General features: G+C 38.1%; 1 protein-coding gene across 1 annotated transcript in view; it reads left to right on the forward strand.

Moving 5' to 3' along the window:
- Positions 1–25,266, forward strand: part of Dhc16F (Dynein heavy chain at 16F) — an 83,765-nt gene that overhangs the window by 50,744 nt on the left and 7,755 nt on the right. Inside the window, exons 43-61 of the mRNA XM_087347470.1 lie at positions 1,337–1,502; positions 2,555–2,716; positions 3,059–3,235; positions 5,988–6,184; positions 7,274–7,519; positions 7,924–8,161; positions 8,356–8,516; positions 9,801–9,942; positions 11,394–11,579; positions 13,058–13,230; positions 14,052–14,232; positions 14,790–14,969; positions 16,331–16,561; positions 18,478–18,624; positions 20,142–20,249; positions 20,900–20,982; positions 22,713–22,914; positions 23,108–23,348; positions 24,958–25,158. Coding sequence (XP_087203596.1) covers positions 1,337–1,502; positions 2,555–2,716; positions 3,059–3,235; positions 5,988–6,184; positions 7,274–7,519; positions 7,924–8,161; positions 8,356–8,516; positions 9,801–9,942; positions 11,394–11,579; positions 13,058–13,230; positions 14,052–14,232; positions 14,790–14,969; positions 16,331–16,561; positions 18,478–18,624; positions 20,142–20,249; positions 20,900–20,982; positions 22,713–22,914; positions 23,108–23,348; positions 24,958–25,158 — 3,422 coding nt within the window. The remainder of the gene's footprint in view (positions 1–1,336; positions 1,503–2,554; positions 2,717–3,058; positions 3,236–5,987; positions 6,185–7,273; positions 7,520–7,923; positions 8,162–8,355; positions 8,517–9,800; positions 9,943–11,393; positions 11,580–13,057; positions 13,231–14,051; positions 14,233–14,789; positions 14,970–16,330; positions 16,562–18,477; positions 18,625–20,141; positions 20,250–20,899; positions 20,983–22,712; positions 22,915–23,107; positions 23,349–24,957; positions 25,159–25,266) is intronic.

Below are 25,266 nucleotides of genomic sequence, written 5' to 3' on the forward strand. Positions count from 1 at the left end.
AGCCGATAGAAACGTTGAATTGATGCCTTAGGTGCATTATTTAATGTGGGAAGACTGAAGAGATGGGACAGAAAACTATTTATTCGTGGCTTGCGATAGTGCCAAAAGCAGTGAGCACTTTTTAAAACTATCGTAACAGGCGACCGAGAAACTAAGTGGTAATCATCAGAATTGAAATTCCCTGTTTTCCTTTAACTAAATAAAGCATACAAATTACACAGCAACAGCGAAGTGGTCCTGATTGCTTTCATTCTTTAGAAGGGTCTTATGCACAATTAGTATGTTTCTCAGGGTCATAGCATTAATCAGCATTTCTGTTCACAAGTGTTGAGATGTCTCTGTGATGTAGTGCATAAACAACCACAAATGTGAGTAAGCAGCGAGTGACAGATTGCCATAACGACGCACCTCCGCAGCGAGCAAAACTTGTATGGCAGTTCTTTATCAAAGATAGTATTTCACAGGTAAGACAGAACCCTCCTCGTGCTCACCAAATGTGACTGCAGGAATTTTAAGAAATTTTCTAAAAGTAACAGAATCACAAAATACATTTTAGTTTTCACAGATTCAGCGCCGATACTTTTTTGATCAGACTTCGTAAATGCGTATCTTGTGTTGCACGTCGATGCAAACTTACAAGCTGCCACTGACAAACATTTTTAACTGAAATCAGAAAATGTGTATTTAACATTTTATATGCATATTTTGGGTATCGTAGATTGGCGCAGTTGCTAATGGGGCTCTAATAGAAATGTGATTTCTGTGCGATGTTTCTTTCAAAAGTACTAACTTTTTCTATCCTTCCTGATATCTTCCCAGATATTTTCTTCAGTCTTATAATTTATTTAATATTTTTATAGCAACAAGTAAATCAGTACGATAAGGATAAGGAGGCCGTATAACGAGGTCACTATTAAGTTGAGAGAAGAGGTAACCTCGGACAATTCTTATAAGTATTCAGTTCGAAAGATGTATTAATATTTTCTTTCCAGAAAAATAAATTTCTTCTTATAATGTATGTTTATGAATCTTGATGATTACAATATTTATGTTACAGGAAGACCAGTTCAAGTATTCAGTCTTTTGTAAGCCACAACATATTAAGATACATAATTTAATGGATGGTATCATTCCTGAGTTGCATAAATGAATCATGAGAGATGTTATTAATAATTTTGTCCTGTGTGGTGGCTTTGTTCTGTAATATTTTCTATGACTGCTGCTTTTTACCCAGCCATCAGCATTCGCAGTTTTTAATAAATAAGACTGCAGATTTTGTTTACGTGCAGTTCACTGCCTTGTAATTAACAAATTTCATGTTAACATACGTGTGCAGGAGGCGATGTAGAATGTTTCCTCCTATTGTGAATTGCTGCGCTGTTGACTGGTTTATGGATTGGCCACACGATGCATTACTGTCGGTCGCCCGGGATGTGTTCCAGCCTTTGGGTGATGAGGAACTTGTAAACGATCTAGCAAACACCTGTGTTGTTATGCATGAGGTATGAAAATTGTAGTAGCTACATTTCTGGAGCACTTCAAAGCTAATTGAAATTACAAAAAAGAAAAGAAAAAAAGCTGTTGTAATTGTTCTGGATATAGAATTTTGATGTTTGTGTTACTCAGAACTTCGTAAGATTGTTTCAGTTTTATAACCAGGTTAAAATATTTTAGAAACCTTTTCCTTACAGAATTAAGAGAAAATCTAGAATAAGATAGTATAATTGCGTCATATTGTGAATCAAATATTAAATTAATTATTCGGTTTTGTCCGTCTAATCACAATTATATTTAAAATTTAAAATTTACAAATAAGATAATTAAATTATCATTTTATGTTCCATATCGAATAATCGATTTACATTTGGAACATTTTTTACAACATGTTTCGGTTTCATCGAACTATCTTCAGGTGTAAAATTATATCAATAAACTTAAAACTCAATTACAATTTCTGTTGTGTAGCTTTTTGATGCTCATATCCATATTATTTTCACATATTGGAGCGAATGTATTGTTTGGAGTGAATGCTTTTGATGTTCTACATCGGTCTGCAAAGCAAATGATTCAAAACATAAAATGATAATTTAATTATCTTATTTGTAAATTTTAAATTTTAAATATAATTGTGATTAGACGGACAAAACCGAATAATTAAAATCTAGAATGGTAAATTCTGCTCTGTTAATCTTTCTTTTGCAAACTGTTCATCATTCAGAGTGGTTATTTAAATTCTAACTTCATGGAGCTGATAAATGAAGGAAAATATCCTATAATACGTGTCGGTTTAATGTGAAAATGTTTGTTTTCCGTTGTTCATGTTGTGCCAATTATAGATGTGGGAAGTTTTTGAAATATTTCACACTGAAACACTGCGGTTGTTAACAGTTCAATCTCTCTCTAGCCCCTTTAAAAAATACTAGAATGTGGGAAGTTGTGATGACTTTTTGGAAAATTCATCAACAGTGGTAAAAATACTAAAACCACATACTTCATCAACCAAGCATTGTATGACAGGTTCAGTACAAAGTCATTCTTTCTTGTTCTATTTTAGAGTGTGACACATGCGACAGCTCGCTTTTACGAAGAGATGAGGAGACATTGTTACGCTACGGCCAGTAGTTACGTGGAATTTATTAAGTTATACAAAACCATGTTAAAAAAGAAAAAAGATGAACTTAATAAGAAGAAAGATAAGATTTCTAATGGACTTAAGGTAATATTTAGGGGTGTGACGATTATGAAAGCATGTGGAAAAAAAATATATTTTAAATTAATGGTTTGTCTTTTGTAGGTTGATTTCAGCACCGCACTTTACAGAACTATATTGTAAACTTACGCTAAAAGCAATAAAAAAGTTAATTGAAATCAGCACAAATTATGAAATTAATATCTGATACGTAACGTACACATTATTGTATTCAATCTACTTTAATCAAGTTTGTGCTTATTAATATTCAGTCACTATCCTAATTTGCTCAGTGCAGAACTGTAGCTTAATTTATTACGTTTAATTTCATAAGTGAATTTTATGTCAATTTAGATTGTTTCATTACAGAAATTGTTTGAAACCAAATCTGTGTTAGACAAAATGAAAGCGGATTTGGTAGCACTTGAACCCGAACTGATGAAGAAGTCAGCAGCTGCGGCACATCTCATGAAGCATCTTCTGAAACAACAAAGTCAAGCTGATAAATTACGGCAAATTGTTTTGTCTGAAGAAGCAGTGGTGAAGGTGAGTGCAAAATTTCTCTAACAAATTGTGGTGGGTTTTAAGCATTTATCCCTTTTTTACTTATGATGCAAAATCATGTATATGCCTGTGTGAGTTCTTCATTTTGTAAGTGCTCTCTATTTATTATTTCTGTAATGTACACAAACATTATTACAGTTTTGTTTTTGGACTCTGTCGTATGAGAGAAGGGGACTGCTGAGGTACCGCCACGGTGGTCTAGCGGTTAGAACACTGGCCTTGTAATCCTGGGGGTCTCGGGTTCGATTCCCGGCGGTGCCCGAATTTATAACTTGTGTTGGGCAAGGCCGTGGTCTAGGCAACACGGAGTTTTCCTCCGTGGCATCCCAACAATTACTCCATTCACACACAGAAGAAGGCAATGGCAAACCACTTCTGGATCATCTGCCAAGAACGTATATGAACAGGTCCCAGTCCGAGAAAAGGATGGAAGGATCCTGTTCATATGGACCTGTCGTCAGACAGAACACTAAATAATAAATACTGCTGAGGTACTAACCAGACTTTAACTTTTAGGTTAATGGTTTAGCTGTAGAGCTCCTGCTCATTCTTGACCTCGGCACTAGATGGGGGTGAGTGGTCAGTTTCACACACCGGCCGTGCTTTACCACTATGAAAAGACCCTGGTACCCATTTGACAGGAGGCTGGGTAGGCCCCAGAATCGATCTGGACGCAGACGCTAGAGGGAAAAGTCCTCTTCTCCTGTCAGGGATCGAACCCTGGTCATCCAATCCATAGTCAGTCACTATACAGACTGAGCTACCTTGGCTCTGCTCAGTACCTGACATGATAATATTTTATGATAATTTCTTTAACATTTAAAAATTGTAAAGTTATAATTAATTTGTAATTAAATTTGAAAGTAGTGCTTTGTGGGTAACAGTTCAGCGCACATTAAATATATAGAATATTTTTATAAGTACTCTTGAAAACTGATTTTCGGGTCTTATTTCGAGGGGTTGATTTCTCTCTGCTCTATGCTGACAGAGTGTTTGTATTAATATCACATTAGACATGTAGACATTCACATTCTAGGGTAAAGACATTTGCAGAAACAGACAGTAGTGTGAAGATTTCCGTCTTCTGGGTGGTTGCGCCATGTAGTCTGGTGGATGTTTACCAACGTTTCAGAGGTCATACTGCCTCCGTCATCAGAGTATGAAGATATCTGTCTTCTGGGTTGTTGCGCTGTGTAGTCTGGTCGATGTTTACCAACGTTTCAGAGGTCATACTGCCTCCGTCATCAGAGTATGAAGATTTCTGTCTTCTGGGTTGTTGCGCTGTGTAGTCTGGTCGATGTTAACCAATGTTTCAGAGGTCGTACTGCCTCCGTCATCAGAGTATGAAGATTTCTGTCTTCTGGGTTGTTGCGCTGTGTAGTCTGGTCGATGTTAACCAATGTTTCAGAGGTCGTACTGCCTCCGTCATCAGAGTATGAAGATTTCTGTCTTCTGGGTTCTTGCGCTGTGTAGTCTGGTCGATGTTTACCACCGTTTCAGAGGTCATACTGCCTCCGTCATCAGAATATGAAGATTTCTGTCTCCTGGGTTGTTGCGCTGTGTAGTCTGGTCGATGTTTACCAACGTTTCAGAGGTTATACTGCCTCCGTCATCAGAGTATGAAGATTTCTGTCTCCTGGGTTGTTGCGCTGTGTAGTCTGGTCGATGTTTACCAACGTTTCAGAGGTCATACTGCCTCCGTCATCAGAGTATGAAGATTTCTGTCTTCTGGGTTGTTGCGCTGTGTAGTCTGGTCGATGTTTACCAACGTTTCAGAGGTCATACTGCCTCCGTCATCAGAGTATGAAGATTTCTGTCTTCTGGGTTGTTGCGCTGTGTAGTCTGGTCGATGTTTACCGACGTTTCAGAGGTCATACTACCTCCGTCATCAGAGTATGAAGATTTCTGTCTCCTGGGTTGTTGCGCTGTGTAGTCTGGTCGATGTTTACCAACGTTTCAGAGGTCATACTGCCTCCGTCATCAGAGTATGAAGATTTCTGTCTTCTGGGTTGTTGCGCTGTGTAGTCTGGTCGATGTTAACGAACGTTTCAGAGGTCGTACTGCCTCCGCCATCAGAGTATGAAGATTTCTGTCTTCTGGGTTGTTGCGCTGTGTAGTCTGGTCGATGTTTACCACCGTTTCAGAGGTCATACTGCCTCCGTCATCAGAATATGAAGATTTCTGTCTCCTGGGTTGTTGCGCTGTGTAGTCTGGTCGATGTTTACCAACGTTTCAGAGGTCATACTGCCTCCGTCATCAGAGTATGAAGATTTCTGTCTTCTGGGTTGTTGCGCTGTGTAGTCTGGTCGATGTTAACCAACGTTTCAGAGGTCGTACTGCCTCCGCCATCAGAGTATGAAGATTTCTGTCTTCTGGGTTGTTGCGCTGTGTAGTCTGGTCGATGTTAACCAACGTTTCAGAGGTCATACTGCCTCCGTCATCAGAATATGAAGATTTCTGTCTCCTGGGTTGTTGCGCTGTGTAGTCTGGTCGATGTTAACCAACGTATCAGAGGTCATATACTGCCTCCATCATCATTGCGATTCATCGACCAGACTACAAAGCGCAACAACCCAGAAGACAGAAATCTTCATACTCACCGCTGTGAAAACCTCAAATCTCACATAGATAGTAGTGTCATTGTTAATAATGGCAACAAGCAACCTCTGTCAAAGAATATCAATATCAGTGTGAAAAGGATTATTTCTTGAGCTGAAGGTAATATTATTTCTAGACAAGATCTGCAGAGACACAAGTTTTGGCAGACGATGCTCAGAGAGACCGTGATGCGGTAATGCCTGCTATGGAAGCAGCAATAAGAGCACTCGAATCTCTGAACAAGAATGACTTAAATGAACTACAGGTATTAAACAAACCACCGAACCTTGTCAAATTTGTTATGGAAGCTGTATGTCTTCTTCTGGGCAAAAAGTAAGTCTCTGATATTTATTATAGTAGTGAATCGGAACTGTACAATTTGTAATTTAACTTTTCTTCTCATATAATATTCCTGAACTATAAACGGTTCTATTTGAAGGTGTAAAAAAATTAGATTTTGCCCGATTTTTTTTCCATTGCAGTCAAGCTATTATTTATGTATATGTTCATATCTCATTACTACGAGGCGCGTCCTCAAAGTAAGTTTCCCTGGGGCCGTTTACAGAAACAAAACACAATTTCATGGAAATATTTATTGCAACAGATACAGCAAGTGTCCAGCTATTTTTCAACATATTCGCCACCGGAATTGAGACATTGGTCATACCGTGGGACCAACTTTTGAATACCTGTGTCGTAGAAGTCTGCCGCCTGGGATTGGAACCACTGTGTGACAACCATCTCCGCCTCTCTGTCATTCTCAAAACCCTGACGCTGACCGGACAGGAATTTCTTGAGGTGTAGGAAAAGATGGAAATCACTGGGAGCGAGGTCCGGGCTGTAGGGTGAATGATTAAACACCTCCCAGCTGAACTCCTGCAGGAGATTCGCTGTCCGTCGAGCCGTGTGCGGCCTAGCGTTATCAGTGACCGCACTTCACAGTCGGCGGGAGCTGGAATAAGAACCTCCATCTTCAACAGCTGCAACGATGCTACTGTGAGAACGCGGGAAGTACCGTTAGTGCATGCGTCATGCTACGTCATTGCTCTATCACGTACGCACAGTCGCTTTGCGCAATATAAGGTTTGCTAGCTGTGGGACGAGTGGGAAACTTACTTTGTGGACGCGCCTCGTATATGTGTATATCTGTATAATATCCTAACCTTCTTTAAGCATTGTTACCATTTATATGAAAATCTACAGCTGCAATATGATGTCATTACTTTCAGCGTAAGAAGCATTTATTTATTTTTGAATTCTCTGACAATAGTCTAACCTGCAAGTCCGTGCCAGAACATTTGTCGAAAGCGTGTAACCGTAAACTCAAGCATGCAGTGGTTTTTAACTAAATTTGTTTCTTTCTTTTGAATTCTAAGTTAGTTGGGTCTATTATTAAAAAAGGCATACTATTTTTGCCAACAGACTGGACTGGGCATCTGCAAGGCTTGTTCTGGGAGACACAAATTTAATTAAAAAGCTCCGAGAGTATGAAAAAGATAAGATATCTGATGCGTTACTTAAGAAGCTGAAGGAATATGTTGAACATCCAGATTTTCTGCCTGAGCAAGTGGCTACACAATCCAAAGTATGCAGATCTATGTGTATGTGGGTACGAGCCACTGACATGTATGCTAAAGTATGTAGGGTGATGGAACCCAAGAGGAGAAGGTTTGTAGAAATTTATGAACTGTTTCATAAAATAAACACTTGCTTTGTTTTCATTACTTCATTTTATACATTAAATTCTTTATAGATTATAAGAATATTTTTAAAGATGCCAGGTCATTAATTCATATTGTGTGCCATAAACCCATGGTTTTCACAATTTTGTACTGGGGGAAAATTTAGTTAAATGCATACAGACTAATAGAGAAATCAATAAATAAATTTATTTTGAAATATATTTTCAGAATTTGATGGTATATTTAAAAGGAATATAATTTTATTCTTACTTCTGCTGGTCAGTTGTTTAAGATACTGAAATAAGTTCACAAGCAGATAAAATTCTTCTGATTATGTAATTTATAATTTATCATGCATGGGGTTTTATAGTTGAGAATTAATCTCTTCAGGCTTGAAGAAGCTGAAAAGGAGCTGACTCAAATAATGAGCGTGTTAAGAGAGAAGCAGCAACATTTGGCTGAAGTGGAGAAGAAAATTGCTGATGTAGAAACGTCTTATGACGCAATTTTTGCAGAGAAGACTGAGTTGGAACGAGTCATAGACCTGACTGCGAAGAGACTCACAAGAGCAGGGAGACTAACTTCAGCCCTTAGCGATGAGCAAATTCAGTGGGAGCAGTTGGTTAATGTATGGGACATATTATTATTAATTTAAAGTTATGGAAAAATCAGAGAATGTTGTACAGACGCTGTAATACAGTGTAATTTTGTATTAATAAAATTAAAATGTACTTGAACACTTGCAAGATTGGTACAGTATTTAGATTTCTGGAGATGATTCATAACCACTTTTAAAAACCTTAACATTTCTCTTTACATCAGGATGTCAGTGCCAGTCATGTCACTGCAGTTGGAGATGTGCTTGTAGCAGCCGGATGTGTTGCGTATCTTGGACCATTCACAAGTGCCTACCGTGATGAGCTGATGGGACTTTGGATTTCTCACTGTAAAGAGCTGTCAGTTCCTACATCAGATATTTTCAGGTAGATGGTTCAGAAATGCTGTTAAAACATGTGAAGTTGGCTTCTTTCTGAGTTGTGTAGTTTTACTGAGTTGCCCCTCCCAAACAGAATTAGGATTGAAATGTTTAAACTTTATCAACAGGAATGGGGGATTTATATCCCCATATTATGGAATTTCGAACTTGACTTTTGATACAGGGTTAATGTTGTAGTGGTATGATAGTACAATGCACAGCCAGTTGGACCACAAGTAATCTGCGTTAGACAGAAGATAAATTGGCCTATCCACGTATGAGTCTGACTTGCGAGTCTGGCTCGGCGAGCTTGACTCATGAGCCGGGCTCAGATATATTTCACCACACACGCATAGCAGACCTCGTCTCGTGACACCCCACCCACAAACGAGTTTGGATCAATGGAACCCGAGCCGAGCCACTTTAAGGTTAACACACCTTATTTCAGGTTATGGAATAAAATTTAAGTTTTACAACAAAATAAATGACAGTATTAAGATACATTTTGGCAAACAAATGTTAAAAGAAACAAAAAAAATAAGAATTCGTAACATCATAGCATGAGCAGTCCTAAAATATGGTAGTGAGGCCTCAGTATTGAAGGAAAGGTACACTAATAACTGAAAGTTACACAAATGAAGTATTTATTGAAGATATCCGTCTTCTGGGTTATTGCGCTGTGTAGTCTAGCAATAACCCAGAAGACGGATATCTTCATACTCACCGCTGTGAGAACCTCAAGTCTTACGAAGTATTTATTATTTAGTGTTCTGTCTGAGGACAGGTCCATATGAACAGGATCCTTCCATCCTTTTCTCGGACTGGGACCTGTTCATATACGTTCTTGGCAGATGATCCAGAAGTGGTTTGCCATTGCCTTCTTCTGTGTGTGAATGGAGTAATTGTTGGGATGCCACGGAGGAAAACTCCGTGTTGCCTAGACCACGGCCTTGCCCAACACAAGTTATAAATTCGGGCACCGCCGGGAATCGAACCCGAGACCCCATGATTACAAGGCCAGCATTCTAACCGCTAGACCACCGTGGCATGAAAAGAATTGTTATTAAGTGCTTGAAAAATTGTCATTGAAGTTGAAGACCGCAAAAGACATTGTTTGCAACGTGTCTAAAGAATAAAGGACAGGCGGAATAACAAATCACGCACTGGAATGTAAACCACTTGTGCCTAGAGGGTTGCATATTATATCACCACTGCAAAGACTTTAAAGACCAAAGAATATCCCTAGTTGTTATACGTGTGTCTGACTTTAATTTCTTAAGTTTTGTTACAGTTTGGTTGCTGTTCTGACGGATCAATATGAGATCAGACAGTGGAATAAATGTGGTCTGCCAGGAGACAGAGTTTCTGCAGAGAATGCTGTCATTGTAACACATGCTAGAAGGTGGCCCCTTCTGATAGATCCACAAGAACAGGTAAATTATGCAGTCAACTTTATTAGGCCATGCAGTTAATGGTACCTCTTGTGTAACATGGTGTGAAACTGTTATGTAATCAATTATTTATTGGTACTATTTCATGACCCAAGTTATGAATGCAGACATTTCTTTACCTATTTGTATGGTATATTTTGCATTTGCTATGACAGTCAAGTCTACACAGACAGCTATAGTTTGAAGATTTCTGTCTTCTGGGTTATTGCGCTGTGTAGTCTGGTCGATGTCCACTCCCATACCTGCTCCCATTGGCTCGGGGCAGGCTACACCTTTCACGTCCCTGCCTATAAAATCCAACTCCTCACACCCTATTGGCATATTCATCGCCCTGATGACGGAGGCAGTATGACCTCTGAAACGTTGGTTAACATCGACCAGACTACACAGCGCAATAACCCAGAAGACAGAAATCTTCATATTTACCGCTGTGAGAACCTCAAGTCTTACACAGCTATAGTTTGGTTACAGTATAGTTTTTTTTTTTTAACTCTGTAAACTTTTCTCTGAAATCAATGCTTATTCTTTCTTGAATCACTTAGAACGGTAGTTTTCTTGGTCCTCTCATGAGCACAGTGCTGTGAACACAACATTACTTAAGCTGATATAAAGGAATACATATACAGTAAAACCCCTCAAGTTTGGACACCCCTTTATATTGGACACTTTTAATTGGAACCGGCGAATATCCTATAATTTTACATGTCCACAATACCCTATATCTTGGACACCCCTTTTGTTGCAAGTTGGACATCCCTTTTGTTGTAAGTTGGACATCCCTTTTGTTGTAAGTTGGACAGGTTCATGCACTTAACTTTGATGCTTTTAAGGGAAACTTTTTCAGTTACATATTTTGTTATTTTGAATTCCTGACTGATGAACGCCTCCTCTCATGGACATTGAACCCATCATTGGAATGCATTGAAAGTGTTTAACTATTCTTTTGCTGAACCCTTAACTGGACTACAGAATCGCAGAAGACGCAGTTTTAACTCCGCTTGCATTTGAGTTCAGACTGCGTTAACAGAAATGGAATTTTTCTTTTTTGCGATGGGGAAGCCAAAATTGGTGGAATAAACTTTAGAAAATGTTATTGAGGCTGGGATGTAATGTGCAATGTATGGGAGTGGGCTTCAAAAGATTATTATTAATACTATTGTCATTAATTCTTAATTCACGTACGTAAGTAATTAGATTATATTGTCATTAGACCATAATCTGATTTTTCTCTTTCCCTCTATCTTGGACACCTGTAAGTTGGACACATTTTCGCGGAACCCCAAGTGTCCAAATTTGTGAGGTTTTACTGAATTAAGAAGACTTTCAAATTACATAATTATAACCTTATGCAAGGAAATAAGGTAACTGCAGCTGATACCCATCATATAAGTCCATCCTGTGCATTACTTGGTACACCTTCTGTTCAAATACAGGCCAATAAATGGATTCGTCAAATGGAAAGTGCTAACGGGTTGAAAGTAGTGAAATTGACAGATTCCAACTTCATGCGTGTCCTTGAGGGTGGCATTAGGACTGGTAATCCAGTTTTGCTGGAGGGGATTGGAGAGACGCTGGATCCAACACTAGGCCCCGTACTTCTCAAGCAGACATTTTTTCAGGTACGTAGGTCTGCATGCCAAAATTGATTAAATAATGGAACTACCAAGTTACTTTGATAATCTGCCAAGAAACAAAACTCTGTTATATATTACTTGGTGGAATACATTTAAATTCAATATTTCAGCTATCTTCTTCATAAGGGTGATGTGAATGCTGCTGTTAGAACCTGAAATCAAACTATTTTTGTTTAAATTCTTTCATTATGTTTACTAAATCACAGAGAATATAATTATCATTTTGCATTACGAATCCACACATGAATAATCAAGAATCAACTGTAGATTTTCTTCTTTCTATTTTGTTTATCTTTATTAAAATCGCTCCATTTGAAAGCAGTTACTGATATTTCAGTACCTTGTCATTTCCTTCTTCTTTGTTGCCTTTATTTGGTCTTTTGCTTCCCTCATCAGGGTGATCACCCTGATAAGGGAGGCAGCAAGGTCCTCTGAAACATCGGTAAACTTCTACAAGACTACGTGGTGCGGCAACCCACAGACAGCCATCTTCAGACTCACCGCTGTAAAAACCTCATATCCTACTGAGGTTTTTAGGGCTTCTCTCAGTGCCTCCAAGCTATTGCTAGGATATATCATAAATGAGGTCTCTGCCACTTCTTTTCGAGTAATTACTTACTAATCCTGTCATTTTATGCCATATATATTAAATTGAAATCACAATTAAATCAGGAATAAATAAATACAGATTTATCACTCTCCATCTCACTCTGATTCAAGATAAAATTGGTGATGAATTCTTATTTAAAAATCACTTATAAAGCTCTGTCATACTTGGAAAGATAATTATGAAAATTACGAGGCGCGTCCTCAAAGTAAGTTTCCCTGGGGCCGTTTACAGAAACGAAACACAATTTCATGGAAATATTTATTGCAACAGATACAGCAAGTGTCCAGCTATTTTTCAACATATCCGCCACCGGAATTGAGACATTTGTCATACCGTGGGACCAACTTTTGAATACCTGTGTCGTAGAAGTCTGCCGCCTGGGATTGGAACCACTGTGTGACAACCATCTCCGCCTCTCTGTCATTCTCAAAACGCTGACGCTGACCGGACAGGAATTTCTTGAGGTGTAGGAAAAGATGGAAATCACTGGGAGCGAGGTCCAGGCTGTAGGGTGAATGATTAAACACCTCCCAGCTGAACTCCTGCAGGAGACTTGCTGTCCGTCGAGCCGTGTGCGGCCTAGCGTTATCACTGACCGCACTTCATAGTCGGCGGGAGCTGGAATAAGAACCTCCATCTTCAACAGCTGCAACGATGCTACTGTGAGAACGCGGGAGGTGCCGTTAGTGCATGCGCCATGCTACGTCATTGCTCTATCACGTATGCACAGTCGCTTCGCGCAATATAAGGTTTGCTAGCTGTGGGACGAGTGGGAAACTTACTTTGAGGACGCGCCTCGTACTTCAAAATGCAGTTAATATTCTACTGGTATCATATTGGAATTTTGTTTCAGGGTGCGAGAACTCTAATAAGACTTGGTGATACTGATATTGAGTATGATAATAACTTTCGTTTCTACATGACAACCAGACTTCCCAATCCGCATTATTTGCCAGAGATCTGCATTCAAGTGACACTGGTAAACTTTACAGCGACGCAATCAGGTTTAGAAGACCAACTGTTGAGGTAAGTGTATACATAAAGTAAAGTAAAGTTTGTCCCACTATACGCCATGTAGGCGTTTGGGGGGAGTGGAGGTATAGCTCCTCTCTTCCTTGACCTCGGCACTAGATGGGGGTGAGTGGTCAGCATCACGCCCCGGCCGGCTTTACCCCCGGGAAAGGACCCCGGTACCCAATGTAGAGGAGGCTGGGTGGGCCCCAGAGCCAGTCTGGACGCAGAGGCTAGAGGAAAAATCCTCTGCCCCCGTCGGGGATCGAACCCCGGTCGTCCAACAGCTCGAAGTCAAGTCTTGGCCTCCTCCCATGTGGGAGGTTTCTTTGTCTTTGAAGTTTGCACACGAGAAAGGATCTCCTGCATTCCATTACGACTGCTGCTACGTTCATATAAGAACATTCTGAAATGATTCGGCAGGCAGTAAACTTGTTCGAAGTGGGCAAGACTGTGCAACGAAAACCTTGACGGACATTTTGAGCAGTTTTAAGATGTATCTCGTAAAGTGTAGCAATGAATCAGATTAATACTCTGTTTTATTTTTTCATGTGCGCGCATCTTGAAACCACCGTAGCTCTGCAAAAGCTAGAAATAGGACCGGTGTTGTATTAATATGTTTTACTTGAAATTGCTTCCTCCGTCACCACCGCCCCCTCCCCCTGACGTATGGCAAACTGGTTGTGAAGATTTTTGGTGACATGTTCCAAGAACTAATGTGAACTTAAAAATCTTTTCTATCTCCATCTTGTAAAAACGTTGGCGTAAACTGAGGTGAACATATTTACTTAATTTATGTAGCAAAATTTAAGAATTTGTTAATTTTAACTTTCCAGTGATGTTGTGCATTTGGAACAGCCAGATTTAGAAGAACAGCGAAATGAATTAATAACCAAAATTAACAATGATAAAAATGAACTTCAAAATATAGAGGATAAAATACTGAGGATGTTATATACATCTGAAGGGGATATTTTGGATGATAATGACCTTATAAACACACTAAATGAAAGTAAGGTAAGAGAATTAGTTTAAATTATACTTTAATATAATATACAGTGTATAATTTTAGTGTATTCTTACGCTACGTAAATATAGACCTTTCACTGTAATGGAATAATATATATTGATGATGCTTTGATCTAAGTGAGAGGAAGAAACTTGAGACTGTAGAAAGTTTCATATTGAGAAGCTTTAGAATTTGAGCTCTCACCTATTATTAAGGTGATTAAATTAAGGAAGTTCATACAGATAAAAAAGTAGCACATACATGGTTAAAAAATAGAAATTAATAAAGAATTTTGGTTGGAAAATTTCATGAAATTAAATTGCAGATTTAAGCATACGTGGGACACTAATATTAAGTGTACCTCAGATAGATTGATTAGTGAGGATGTGAACTGGGTTGATTTAAATGGTCCAGGATAGGAGCAGTGACGTGCTTCTGTGTTCACAATTTTGAACCTTCAGATATAAACAGAAATTTCTTGACCAAGTGAATGAGTTTCAGCTGCAGTGTACCTTGGAGCTGGTTGCGTACTTTGCTGAGGCACGTATATTTGTTTTATTTATAGGAAACATCAGCCGTCGTAGCCTCAAGATTAGAGGAAATGGAGGCTGCAGAGGGGAAAATCTCCGTTGTCAGAGAGAAATATCGTTTGGTGGCTACCCGTGGATCTGTTCTATACTTTGTAGTTGCTCAGCTGGCTGATATTGATTATATGTATCAGTATTCTTTGAAATATTTTATCCAGGTCTGTTAATATTGTTTTTCAGAATATTTCTGTTGTCTTATACAATAAATTAATTCTACGAGTTTGTGCTCTCTTGTCTTAGTAAGTACAATGAAAATGATGTTTTCATGTTGTATGCGCCATTTTGGTTGTTGTCTACTGAGTTCTGATGCCACGAAGTCTTGTAGGTGGTTATCATTGTTTCAGAAGAACTTATTACTTTCTTTTACATGCGTCAGTCCTGAAGATGGAGGTGATATGTTCCTCTGAAAGATTAGTAATCACCTACATGGCGTCAGAACTCAGAAGACCACAATCAGCATGTACAGTGATGTATTCACAGGCCGTCAACCGTGTGATAATGAGATCTGTGTCCAACATTTCGGAGACTTGTCTGTGCAGCTTGAGTTCAGTATATAACTTTGGCTTTTAGGTGAGAGCTGAATCGAATATTTGGTGTCAACCAACGTTTCAGCCGTTTTCGAGGCAGGTATGAGGTGGGATTTGTGTTTTTTCCTCCATCATTAGGGGCTCACACAGCTGATTTCTTGTGAATACTTTTCCAGTTCTGTCCTGGTTGTTGTTTAGTGCTCTAATTCTTTTACGCATTGTGATTTTGCCTGACAGCTGTCATGTTTTGCACAAAACTTTTCTTTTAATGATTCTGTTCTGTTAAATAATTCTTGGTTGACTAGTATTATTCATATGGATCAACAAATATTTGCAGGTTATGAGGCAAAGATCAATAAAAATAATTCTGTTGAACCCATTTACTGCTGGTCTAGCATCGGTTAATGCTGTGTAGGGTGTGAAATGAGAGAAAAAGTGTATTTGCAGTAATATACTTTCTGTTAATACTGGGATGAAATATTTTTTGCATTCCTTCAGCGAATGTTAAGTGACGCATTTCATTATAGAAATTACTGAATTGATTTAATTTCTATTAAATGAACTTATCTTTGATACTAAAACAGTTTGAGTGTAAGGTATTTTTGTAAAAGTGTTCTTTTATGTGACATGTAATTATTCTCATTATCTGTTAAATTTTGTTTCTTGCCCATTTTATATATTTTAGATTGTTTTCCTGCCACTCTCTGTTACCTTCTTATACACTCAGATTTTTACATTTCAGATCTTTGTTGACAGGTTTAGATTTTATGTTTTATCGTTGCAATACAAAGCATCTAATGATAGTTTCGTACAGCATACAAGTGAGCAAGTACTGTACTTAAAAGCAAAACATCACAGGTTATTTAACTTTTTTTAAAAGTAAAAATCCCAAGAAAAATATTGGTTTGATTGTGAGTGAATTATGGAATAATATTTCAGTTATAATATTTAGTCGATGAATTTAATGTTGTGTTTCTGAATTTTGTCTTTAGGTGTTTAATAAAGCGATTGACAATACAGAGAAAGTTGAAGACTTGGCAGTGCGTCTGAAAATTCTACTGGATGAAATTACACTCGCGGTTTATGCTAATGTGTCGAGGGGCTTGTTTGAAAGGCACAAGCTTGTGTTTAGTTTCATGCTATGTACAAGTATATTTAAACAAGCGGGAATCATTAATGAACGTCAATGGAATTTCCTGCTTCGTAGGCCATCTGTGGGAATGGTAAGTCATTGTGAAATCATGTCTTCTGTATGTGCGTTCTTTAAGTTAGTTATCAAATTTTCATGTTTTTATCACAGATTTCCTTTCATGAGAGTATTCTGTCCTACGATTGACCCTTTGAAGCCAAAGCTTGTCTTGATAATGTTTAAAAATTAATTTCTTTCTTCAAAGACAACAAAACCTATATTCATTATAAGATCAATTGGTTAATGCCGTTTAAGGAAATAATTGCTGTTTACTCTGAAAGTCATATGAAACACATAAATATATTCTGTGGGCAAAAAACAGAATTACTTATTGTTAAAATAGGCAGTACGTAAATTTACCACTGGAGTTTAAAGGGTTTATAATTAAAGCTTATCTTTTAACATAATGTATTAGTACTGCGTTCTAGTAACAAATTGAAGAATTTCATTCTCATTATTTTTTTGATACTATGACAGTCATCCAAATTTTGTTATTGTAATAAGAAATGGATAAAAGATTTTGGTCAGACTCCCTGAAATGTAATTGGAAATTATGGATTGGATTCATCTGACTCAGGATAAGGATTGGTGGCAGGTTTTCTGGAACATGGTAATGCACCTTCAGGTTCCATGAAAGGTATAACATTTTTTGCTTAACTGAGTAGTTAACAAAGTTCTATTGCATTGAAAGATAAATAAAAAAGTAACAAGAGACAGAGTATGAAGATTTCTGTCTTCTGGGTTGTTGCGATGACGGAGGCAGTATGACCTCTGAAACGTTGGTTAACATCGACCAGACTACACAGCGCAGCAACCCAGAAGACAGAAATCTTCATACTCTGATGACGGAGGCAGTATGACCTCTGAAACGTTGGTTAACATCGACCAGACTACACAGCGCAGCAACCCAGAAGACAGAAATCTTCATACTCTGATGACGGAGGCAGTATGACCTCTGAAACGTTGGTTAATATCGACCAGACTACACAGCGCAACAACCCAGAAGACAGAAATCTTCATACTCTGATGACGGAGGCAGTATGACCTCTGAAACATTGGTTAACATCGACCAGACTACACAGCGCAACAACCCAGAAGACAGAAATCTTCATACTCTGATGACGGAGGCAGTATGACCTCTGAAACGTTGGTAAACATCGACCAGACTACACAGCGCAACAACCCAGAAGACAGAAATCTTCATACTCTGATGACGGAGGCAGTATGACCTCGGAAACGTTGGTAAACATCGACCAGACTACACAGCGCAACAACCCAGAAGACAGAAATCTTCATACTCTGATGACGGAGGCAGTATGACCTCGGAAACGTTGGTAAACATCGACCAGACTACACAGCGCAACAACCCAGAAGACGGAAATCTTCATACTCTGATGATGGAGGCAGTATGACCTCTGAAACGTTGGTAAACATCGACCAGACTACACAGCGCAACAACCCAGAAGACAGAAATCTTCATACTCTGATGACGGAGGCAGTATGACCTCCGAAACGTTGGTTAACATCGACCAGACTACACAGCGCAACAACCCAGAAGACAGAAATCTTCATACTCTGATGACGGAGGCAGTATGACCTCTGAAACGTTGGTAAACATCGACCAGACTACACAGCGCAACAACCCAGAAGACAGAATTCTTCATACTCTGATGACGGAGGCAGTATGACCTCGGAAACGTTGGTAAACATCGACCAGACTACACAGCGCAACAACCCAGAAGACAGAAATCTTCATACTCTGATGACGGAGGCAGTATGACCTCTGAAACGTTGGTAAACATCGACCAGACTACACAGCGCAACAACCCAGAAGACGGAACTCTTCATACTCACTGCTGTGAGAACCTCAAGTCTTACATCTTTTAATTCATTAACAAATATGTGTACTCTTGTTAGCAGCACATCATGTGATTTCTTCTCCCTTTTCAGACTGTACCAAAGAAACCAGACGTTGTAACTCTGTCAGATGCCATGTGGCTGTCAGTTAATTTCCTTGCTGCTAATTTTAATAATTTTGAAGGTTTGGTTTTGGATGCAGTTCTAAAAATATATATAAGAATTGAAGATTTTGAGCAAGTAAGTAACCATTGAGAGTCAAGTGAAAAGACACCAAACTTATGTATACCAAAAAACTACACACATTTATACATTTACTGTTGATTCTGCAATAATCTCGAAAGTTCTTGCTTGAAAATTTACAGATTTCTTATAATCTGTGTTTTGTGTCCTTCCAATCTTGTCTTTATCAGAAGAGCAAAACAAAGTTACTTTTATATTTATGTATTATGTATAGATTAAAATATAAAAGCAAAATCCGAACAAATGAATTTTAAGGAACGTTTTGAGAAAAATTACTTCAGTTAAAAAGAAACTTTATTTTCCTGTTCTTTTTTATTTCGGCCAGACAAGGAAGGTGCATTTTGTGTTTGGCAGCTCAAACTATAATTACTATAAATTAACCTTAGGGATATCTGTTTATATAAATTTTAGTACTGGTATCATATATAAACAGTGTTTTTATACATTTATTAATTTATGAATCGGGGGAAAAACAATGAATTTTTAGGAATTGGTTTTCAATACCTGATACACAGGTCTATAAGTTTGGTTGCCATTTTGCAATAAAGTTATTACATTGTATTTATGTATCAACTGAGTTATCTAAAAATAAGTACGCTTATGTGACGAGAGATAAATTCAACAGAAGAATGAAAATAGTTGGTATTCATAAATGTAAAAAGATATTCTAAAGAATAAGCAGGCACATTTTAACTGTAAATATATTAAAATAATTATTTATTCTAAATAAATAATATAATGACATAAATATTAATTAAACAATGACAAGGATTTATGATACTGACAGGAATGTAATGAGGTGAAACTACTAGTCTACTAAATATGATAAACATACAGTAATTTAGCTTAACATAGGATATATTAGCTGTTTTTAAAGAAACATAAAGATGTGAGATGGTTTCTTATATAAGATTAATGTTATGTATTTCCTGTTTGAAAATAATGAGGGATAATTGTAAGATATTGTAGATGCGTCATATTGTGATTTATAAGTATTAAAAATATATTAAAATTGGCCGTCAATCACAATATAAGATAATTAAAAGATTAAAATATCATTTTACGTTCCTTATCGAGTACTCGATTTACATGTAAATCGAGTACTCGATAAGGAACGTAAAATGATATTTACATGTAAATCGAGTACTCGATAAGGAACGTAAAATGATATTTTAATCTTTTAATTATCTTATATTGTGATTGATGGCCAATTTTAATATATTTTTAATAAGAGGGATAATTGGTATAAGAAATACAGTGTTGTGTTTTATTGTAGTAATATTTCTGTGGGTAAATATACTTTCTTTTATATGCACTAGGAACACAAAATAACATAAATGTATCTTGCACAGTAAATACAGATTGGTGGATTGTTGAATTATCAAGTTACTGCAGTCGTTAACCTTTAGCTTGGAAGGTTTTGGACATTAACAAACCTGTTTTTCAGTGTGTGAATTGTGCATTTACTTCGTCATTTTTGCTTTTAAAATATTGTTTTATAATTGTGTTTTCAGGTAATTAATATCCAGGTAACAAACCAGAAGGCTGCACAAACAGACTGGAATACAAAGTTAGATAATTTTGAGAAGCTGATGTTACTGAAAGCCCTTAAGGAGGAGAAGGTAAATTTAGCGTTCAGAGAAGATACAGCAAAATCTCAGTGTAATTAACTTGTGTGGACTGCTGAAAAATAATGTTTGTTACCATGAAATTTTATTATGGTAGTAGCAGTAGAAAGTAATAAATTAAGATTCATTGCTTTTTCAGACGTCAGATACATGACATATCATCGATTATTAATGGAATTAGCAAGTGTAAAATAACTGTTAATATAATTACATTATTACAACATGAACTGTAATGATCTCTAACATTTAGGTAATTGTGTAAATTATTATGTGTTCTTTTCACAAGCGCACATACATGAAGGAGTTTGATAAAATTTTGTATAAGAATTAAGAAGTAAACCACATTTTTGAGCTGATTTCCTGCCAATTTTTCATTATATGATGTAACAATTTTGTTATCAGATCCTTTCTTGTCCAGATGATCCAGCGGGCCATGCCAACCTCTAAATCACTAACCCCATAGATATAGTCTGACTCACAGGCTCATAATATGGGGTTTTAAATCCCATATTTCCATATAATAAAGTTTGAAGGAATGTGCCTTTATTTTATGCATCACATCAATGTAGTTAATTTTATTAATAAAATGTAAGAAACTGCAATAGTATTACTGTTTATGAATAATTTGTACATTCTTTCCACAGTTGGTATCTGCTATTGCTTCATACGTGAAAGGAATATTGGGCCATACCTTTGTTGAAAGTCCTCAAATCACGCTTCAAAAATTGTGAGTTTATATTGTTTTACACAGGAAGAAAGGTGCAAATAAGAATAAGTAAACTAACTAACTAGATGGCTTACCGAACCCGAAGGTTCATCACCGAATTAACCAAAGCCCTCCACTGGACCCAGTCCTGGGCCAACAAAATCCAGTTTCCTTCAACTCCTATCTCCCATAGATCCCGCCTGAGATTATCCTCCCATCTACGTCTAGGTCTCCCCAGGGGTCTCTTCCCCTCAGGCTTCCCAAATAGTGGACCCAACCAACTAGATGGCTTACCGAACCCGAAGGTTCATCACCGAATTAACCAAAGCCCTCCACCGGACCCTGTCCTGGTCCAACAAAATCCAGTCTCCTTCAACTCCTATCTCCCATAGATCCCGCCTGAGATTATCCTCCCATCTACGTCTAGGTCTCCCCAGGGGTCTCTTCCCCTCAGGCTTCCCAAATAGTGGACCCAACCAACTAGATGGCTTACCGAACCCGAAGGTTCATCACCGAATTAACCAAAGCCCTCCACTGGACCCTGTCCTGGGCCAACAAAATCCAGTCTCCTTCAACTCCTATCTCCCATAGATCCCGCCTGAGATTATCCTCCCATCTACGTCTAGGTCTCCCCAGGGGTCTCTTCCCCTCAGGCTTCCCAAATAGTGGACCCAACCAACTAGATGGCTTACCGAAGCCGAAGGTTCATCACCGAATTAACAAAAGCCCTCCACTGGACCCTGTCCTGGGCCAACAAAATCCAGTCTCCTTCAACTCCTATCTCCCATAGATCCCGCCTGAGATTATCCTCCCATCTACGTCTAGGTCTCCCCAGAGGTCTCTTTCCTTCAGGTTTCCCAACCAGTACCCGGTGCACACCTTTTGTCCCATCCATGCGCGCTACATGTCCCGCCCATCTCACTCTTCTCGACTTAATCACCCTGACAATACTGGGGGAGCAGTACAGATTTTTAAGCTCGTCATTGTGCAGTTTTCTCCACGCCCCATCGTCTTCCCTCTTAGGCCCAAATATCCTCCTCAACACCCGATTCTCAAACACCTGCAATCTGTGTTCCTCCCTCTGAGTGAGAGACCATGTTTCACACCCATACAAAACAACAGGCAAGATTATTGTTTTGTATACTTTAATTTTCAGGTTCTTAGAAATCAGACGGGAAGACAAAATATTTTGGACTGAGAAGTAGCAAGCATTTCCGGTGTCCGTCCTGATCCGAGGCTTGGTTGATTTTTTCGTAACATCTTTTTTTAAAGGTGAAAGGTTGTTAGCCCTACACCCAACCCCCAACCTGGAGGACCAGGGTATCACTCTTAGTCTAGCGCATCTCCTTAGACCTGTCCGGCTTGGGTGACCCTACCATGAGCCGAAGCTCAGGCCGGCATAGCCCTAAGGGTCATTTGAGCACGCAAGCCTCCTCACCCGGCAGATTGCCTTCGACAAGGTGGTGATACCTTCGAGAAGGAGCATAAGTAAACATAAAAACTAATCCTGTGAATATAATATTAGCCACTTTACTTAATTTTCCTGAATTAACTTGCATTTAAAATTCTGCTCTGAATATTATCCCATGTCAACTCTCAGCAGATAGAATTTAAAAGATCGACATAATATATGAAAATATCCAGTAATCAAATTTTCTAATTTTTTTTTGATTTGTTTTCTTTTGATAGAATTTACACCTTTATAAATATTATTTTTAACTTATTGTTTTGTATTAAATGAATTGCTTCAGATATCAAGACACATCCAACGTCATTCCACTGCTGTTTATGCTCAACGCAGGATCAGACCCTTTTGAAGCATTTAAACGCTTTGCAAGTGACATGGGTTACGGAGACAGAGTCCGGTCTGTGTCGCTTGGCCAAGGACAGGGGCCTGTAGCAGAGAAAATGATTTCTCTTGGTGTAGCAAAGGGAGAATGGGTCTTCCTTCAGGTTTGTGCAGTGAAACTTCACACAGTAAATTATTTTATTACAAAAGGGGCTTGGTCCTCTTTGAGAAATTATATGCAGAAGAATATGTTTAATCTTTATCGGACTTGCGTGATCTGGCTGGCTTCAAGTGAAGTAAATTTATGAATTGAGAGAATAATATTATAGTTTCTTGTTTTGGTTTTCTCTGTTGAAGAATTGTCACTTGGCAGCTTCTTGGATGCTCCCAATGGAAAGAATCATCCAGAAGCTCTCAGAAACTCAGGAGAAGGTTCATCCAGATTTCCGACTGTATTTAAGCGCGGCGCCTTCCAAAGCATTTCCTGTTTCAATCATTCAGAACTCGGTGAAAGCAACCAATGAGTCACCAAGGGGTCTGAGAACAAGCATGAAACGAGCTTTTCTTGAATTAACTACGGATGTTTTTGAGGATCATCGTAAGTTGGTGTCTCTTATGCATTAATAGTTATCTAAAATCATCATTAGCATGGCCATAGGTGAAAGAGGTCCTCGTGCTTCATTAAGTACCATGCCATGACGGAGTATGATGGAGTGGAGGTATAGGTGAGATTTCTGGTTCTCATGATAGTAGGAAGATGGGTGTCTTGAGAGACGTTGGGCGATGATTACCCTCTTGATGGAGATAGAAAGCATTGATGAAAAATCAGTAAACTTCTACCAGACTGCATGGCGCAATAACGCAAAAGAGAGCCGTCTTTGAGTGGAGGTGTGATTTTAAACATTCTTAACCTTGGTGCTAGATGGGGCATCGGTGTCAAGTTCTGACTGCTTTACCCCTTGTAAAGGAGCTCCTGGAATGCTGGAATGTAGTGTATAGGAGGCTGGATGGAACTCTGAGCAAGTCTGGATACAGTGGTAAATAGAATAATTTTTGAACTCCGGTCATCTAGCCGTGGTCAGCCACTCTACTGACTGAACTCTCGTTGTTCGCGTATGCCTGTAGGGTGATATTAAATAATAACATGGAACTAATCGGTAAGTTGATGTTTGCTATGTGCGGTATACGACACATTTGTTAGAACACTGAATGGATGAAGTGCTGAAGTATATGAAGATGAAAAATAACAAACATTATTTCAATACACATATTTATTTTGACCGTCTATACACAAACTTATTAAAATGAGTTGTTAAAATATTATAACATTCACAATATAAATATAAAATACGTTATGTTATGTTTTGGTGCTCTTTTTATCGTATTACGATATTACATTCCATTTTGGCACCTTCATATTAGAAACGACATGTTTCGATGTACTAAGACATCATCTTCAGGTTATCAATTCTATTAATTTTATAAACTATTATATACTAAGCTGCGTTGCATTTATTGATTTTATGCGTTTGTGAATCCATCCATCTTCATGATTGATTTGATGTTAATATTTCGTTGTTTATTGTCATGTTGTAATGTGTTGTATCATGTCTGACACCGGGAGACGATAACCTGATCAGGTTTGTGTATAGACGGCCAAAATAAATATGTGTATTCAAATCAACACAAACATGACGCAATTGAGATACAAACATTATTTCGTTTATTTAAATTATTTCTTCATCAATGAAGACTCTCACATTTCATCTTTGTATTTCTGATTAGTCCACCGTATCATTGCTTTAGCATACCTCAGATTCAAGTATGAGTGCTGTTGGTTTAATAGTAAATACTTAGTGTTACTCTCGAGTCTTTCGTAATTTAACAAGATTGTAACTTGCGAATCAAGTGTAGTCAAGAATTTTGGAAAAAGGTGGTTGTGGAATATTTGAAGGTGCTATCTCAGTGTTAACTGGTGAGACTGAGGAAAACCATGGAAAGCTCAGTCAGTTTAGCGGTAATCGAGCAAAAGCGAAAACTTTGCTTGGACATGACCTCAGATGCTCAAACTAAGCGAATTCATACCTGTACGTACATCTGTAGTCTACCAGCTTTGTCTGTCTGATACATTATTAATTTGCAACCAGATTTTCCCAGTTTTTGTGGGACATGGGATTTTAAGAAATGTATTTGGAACTCTTTTGCAGCACTCGGTCCTCATTGGAGAAAGATGATCTTTGGTATGTGCTTCTTTCATGCTGTGATCCAAGAAAGGAAGAAATTTGGTCCACTAGGATGGAATGTGACATATGAATTTAATGACACTGACTGGGAATGTGCCCTGAACACTATGAAGATGTTTTGTGCTGATGCTTCAATTCCATGGGTTGCCTCGGAGTACATTTCTGGTACACATCTTTATTAAATTTAAGCTGGTATTCTTACTTTATTTTATTTTGTGTTGTTTTGCAGTGCAGAAGTGCTCACATTGTGACATTCATTTTGCTTTTTTTCAG

This window comes from Zootermopsis nevadensis, unplaced genomic scaffold, assembly GCF_977971745.1.
Source record: "Zootermopsis nevadensis isolate Lab colony 2312 unplaced genomic scaffold, Znev_1.0 Znev_ptg000011l, whole genome shotgun sequence".
NCBI classification, from domain to species: Eukaryota; Metazoa; Arthropoda; class Insecta; order Blattodea; family Termopsidae; genus Zootermopsis; species Zootermopsis nevadensis.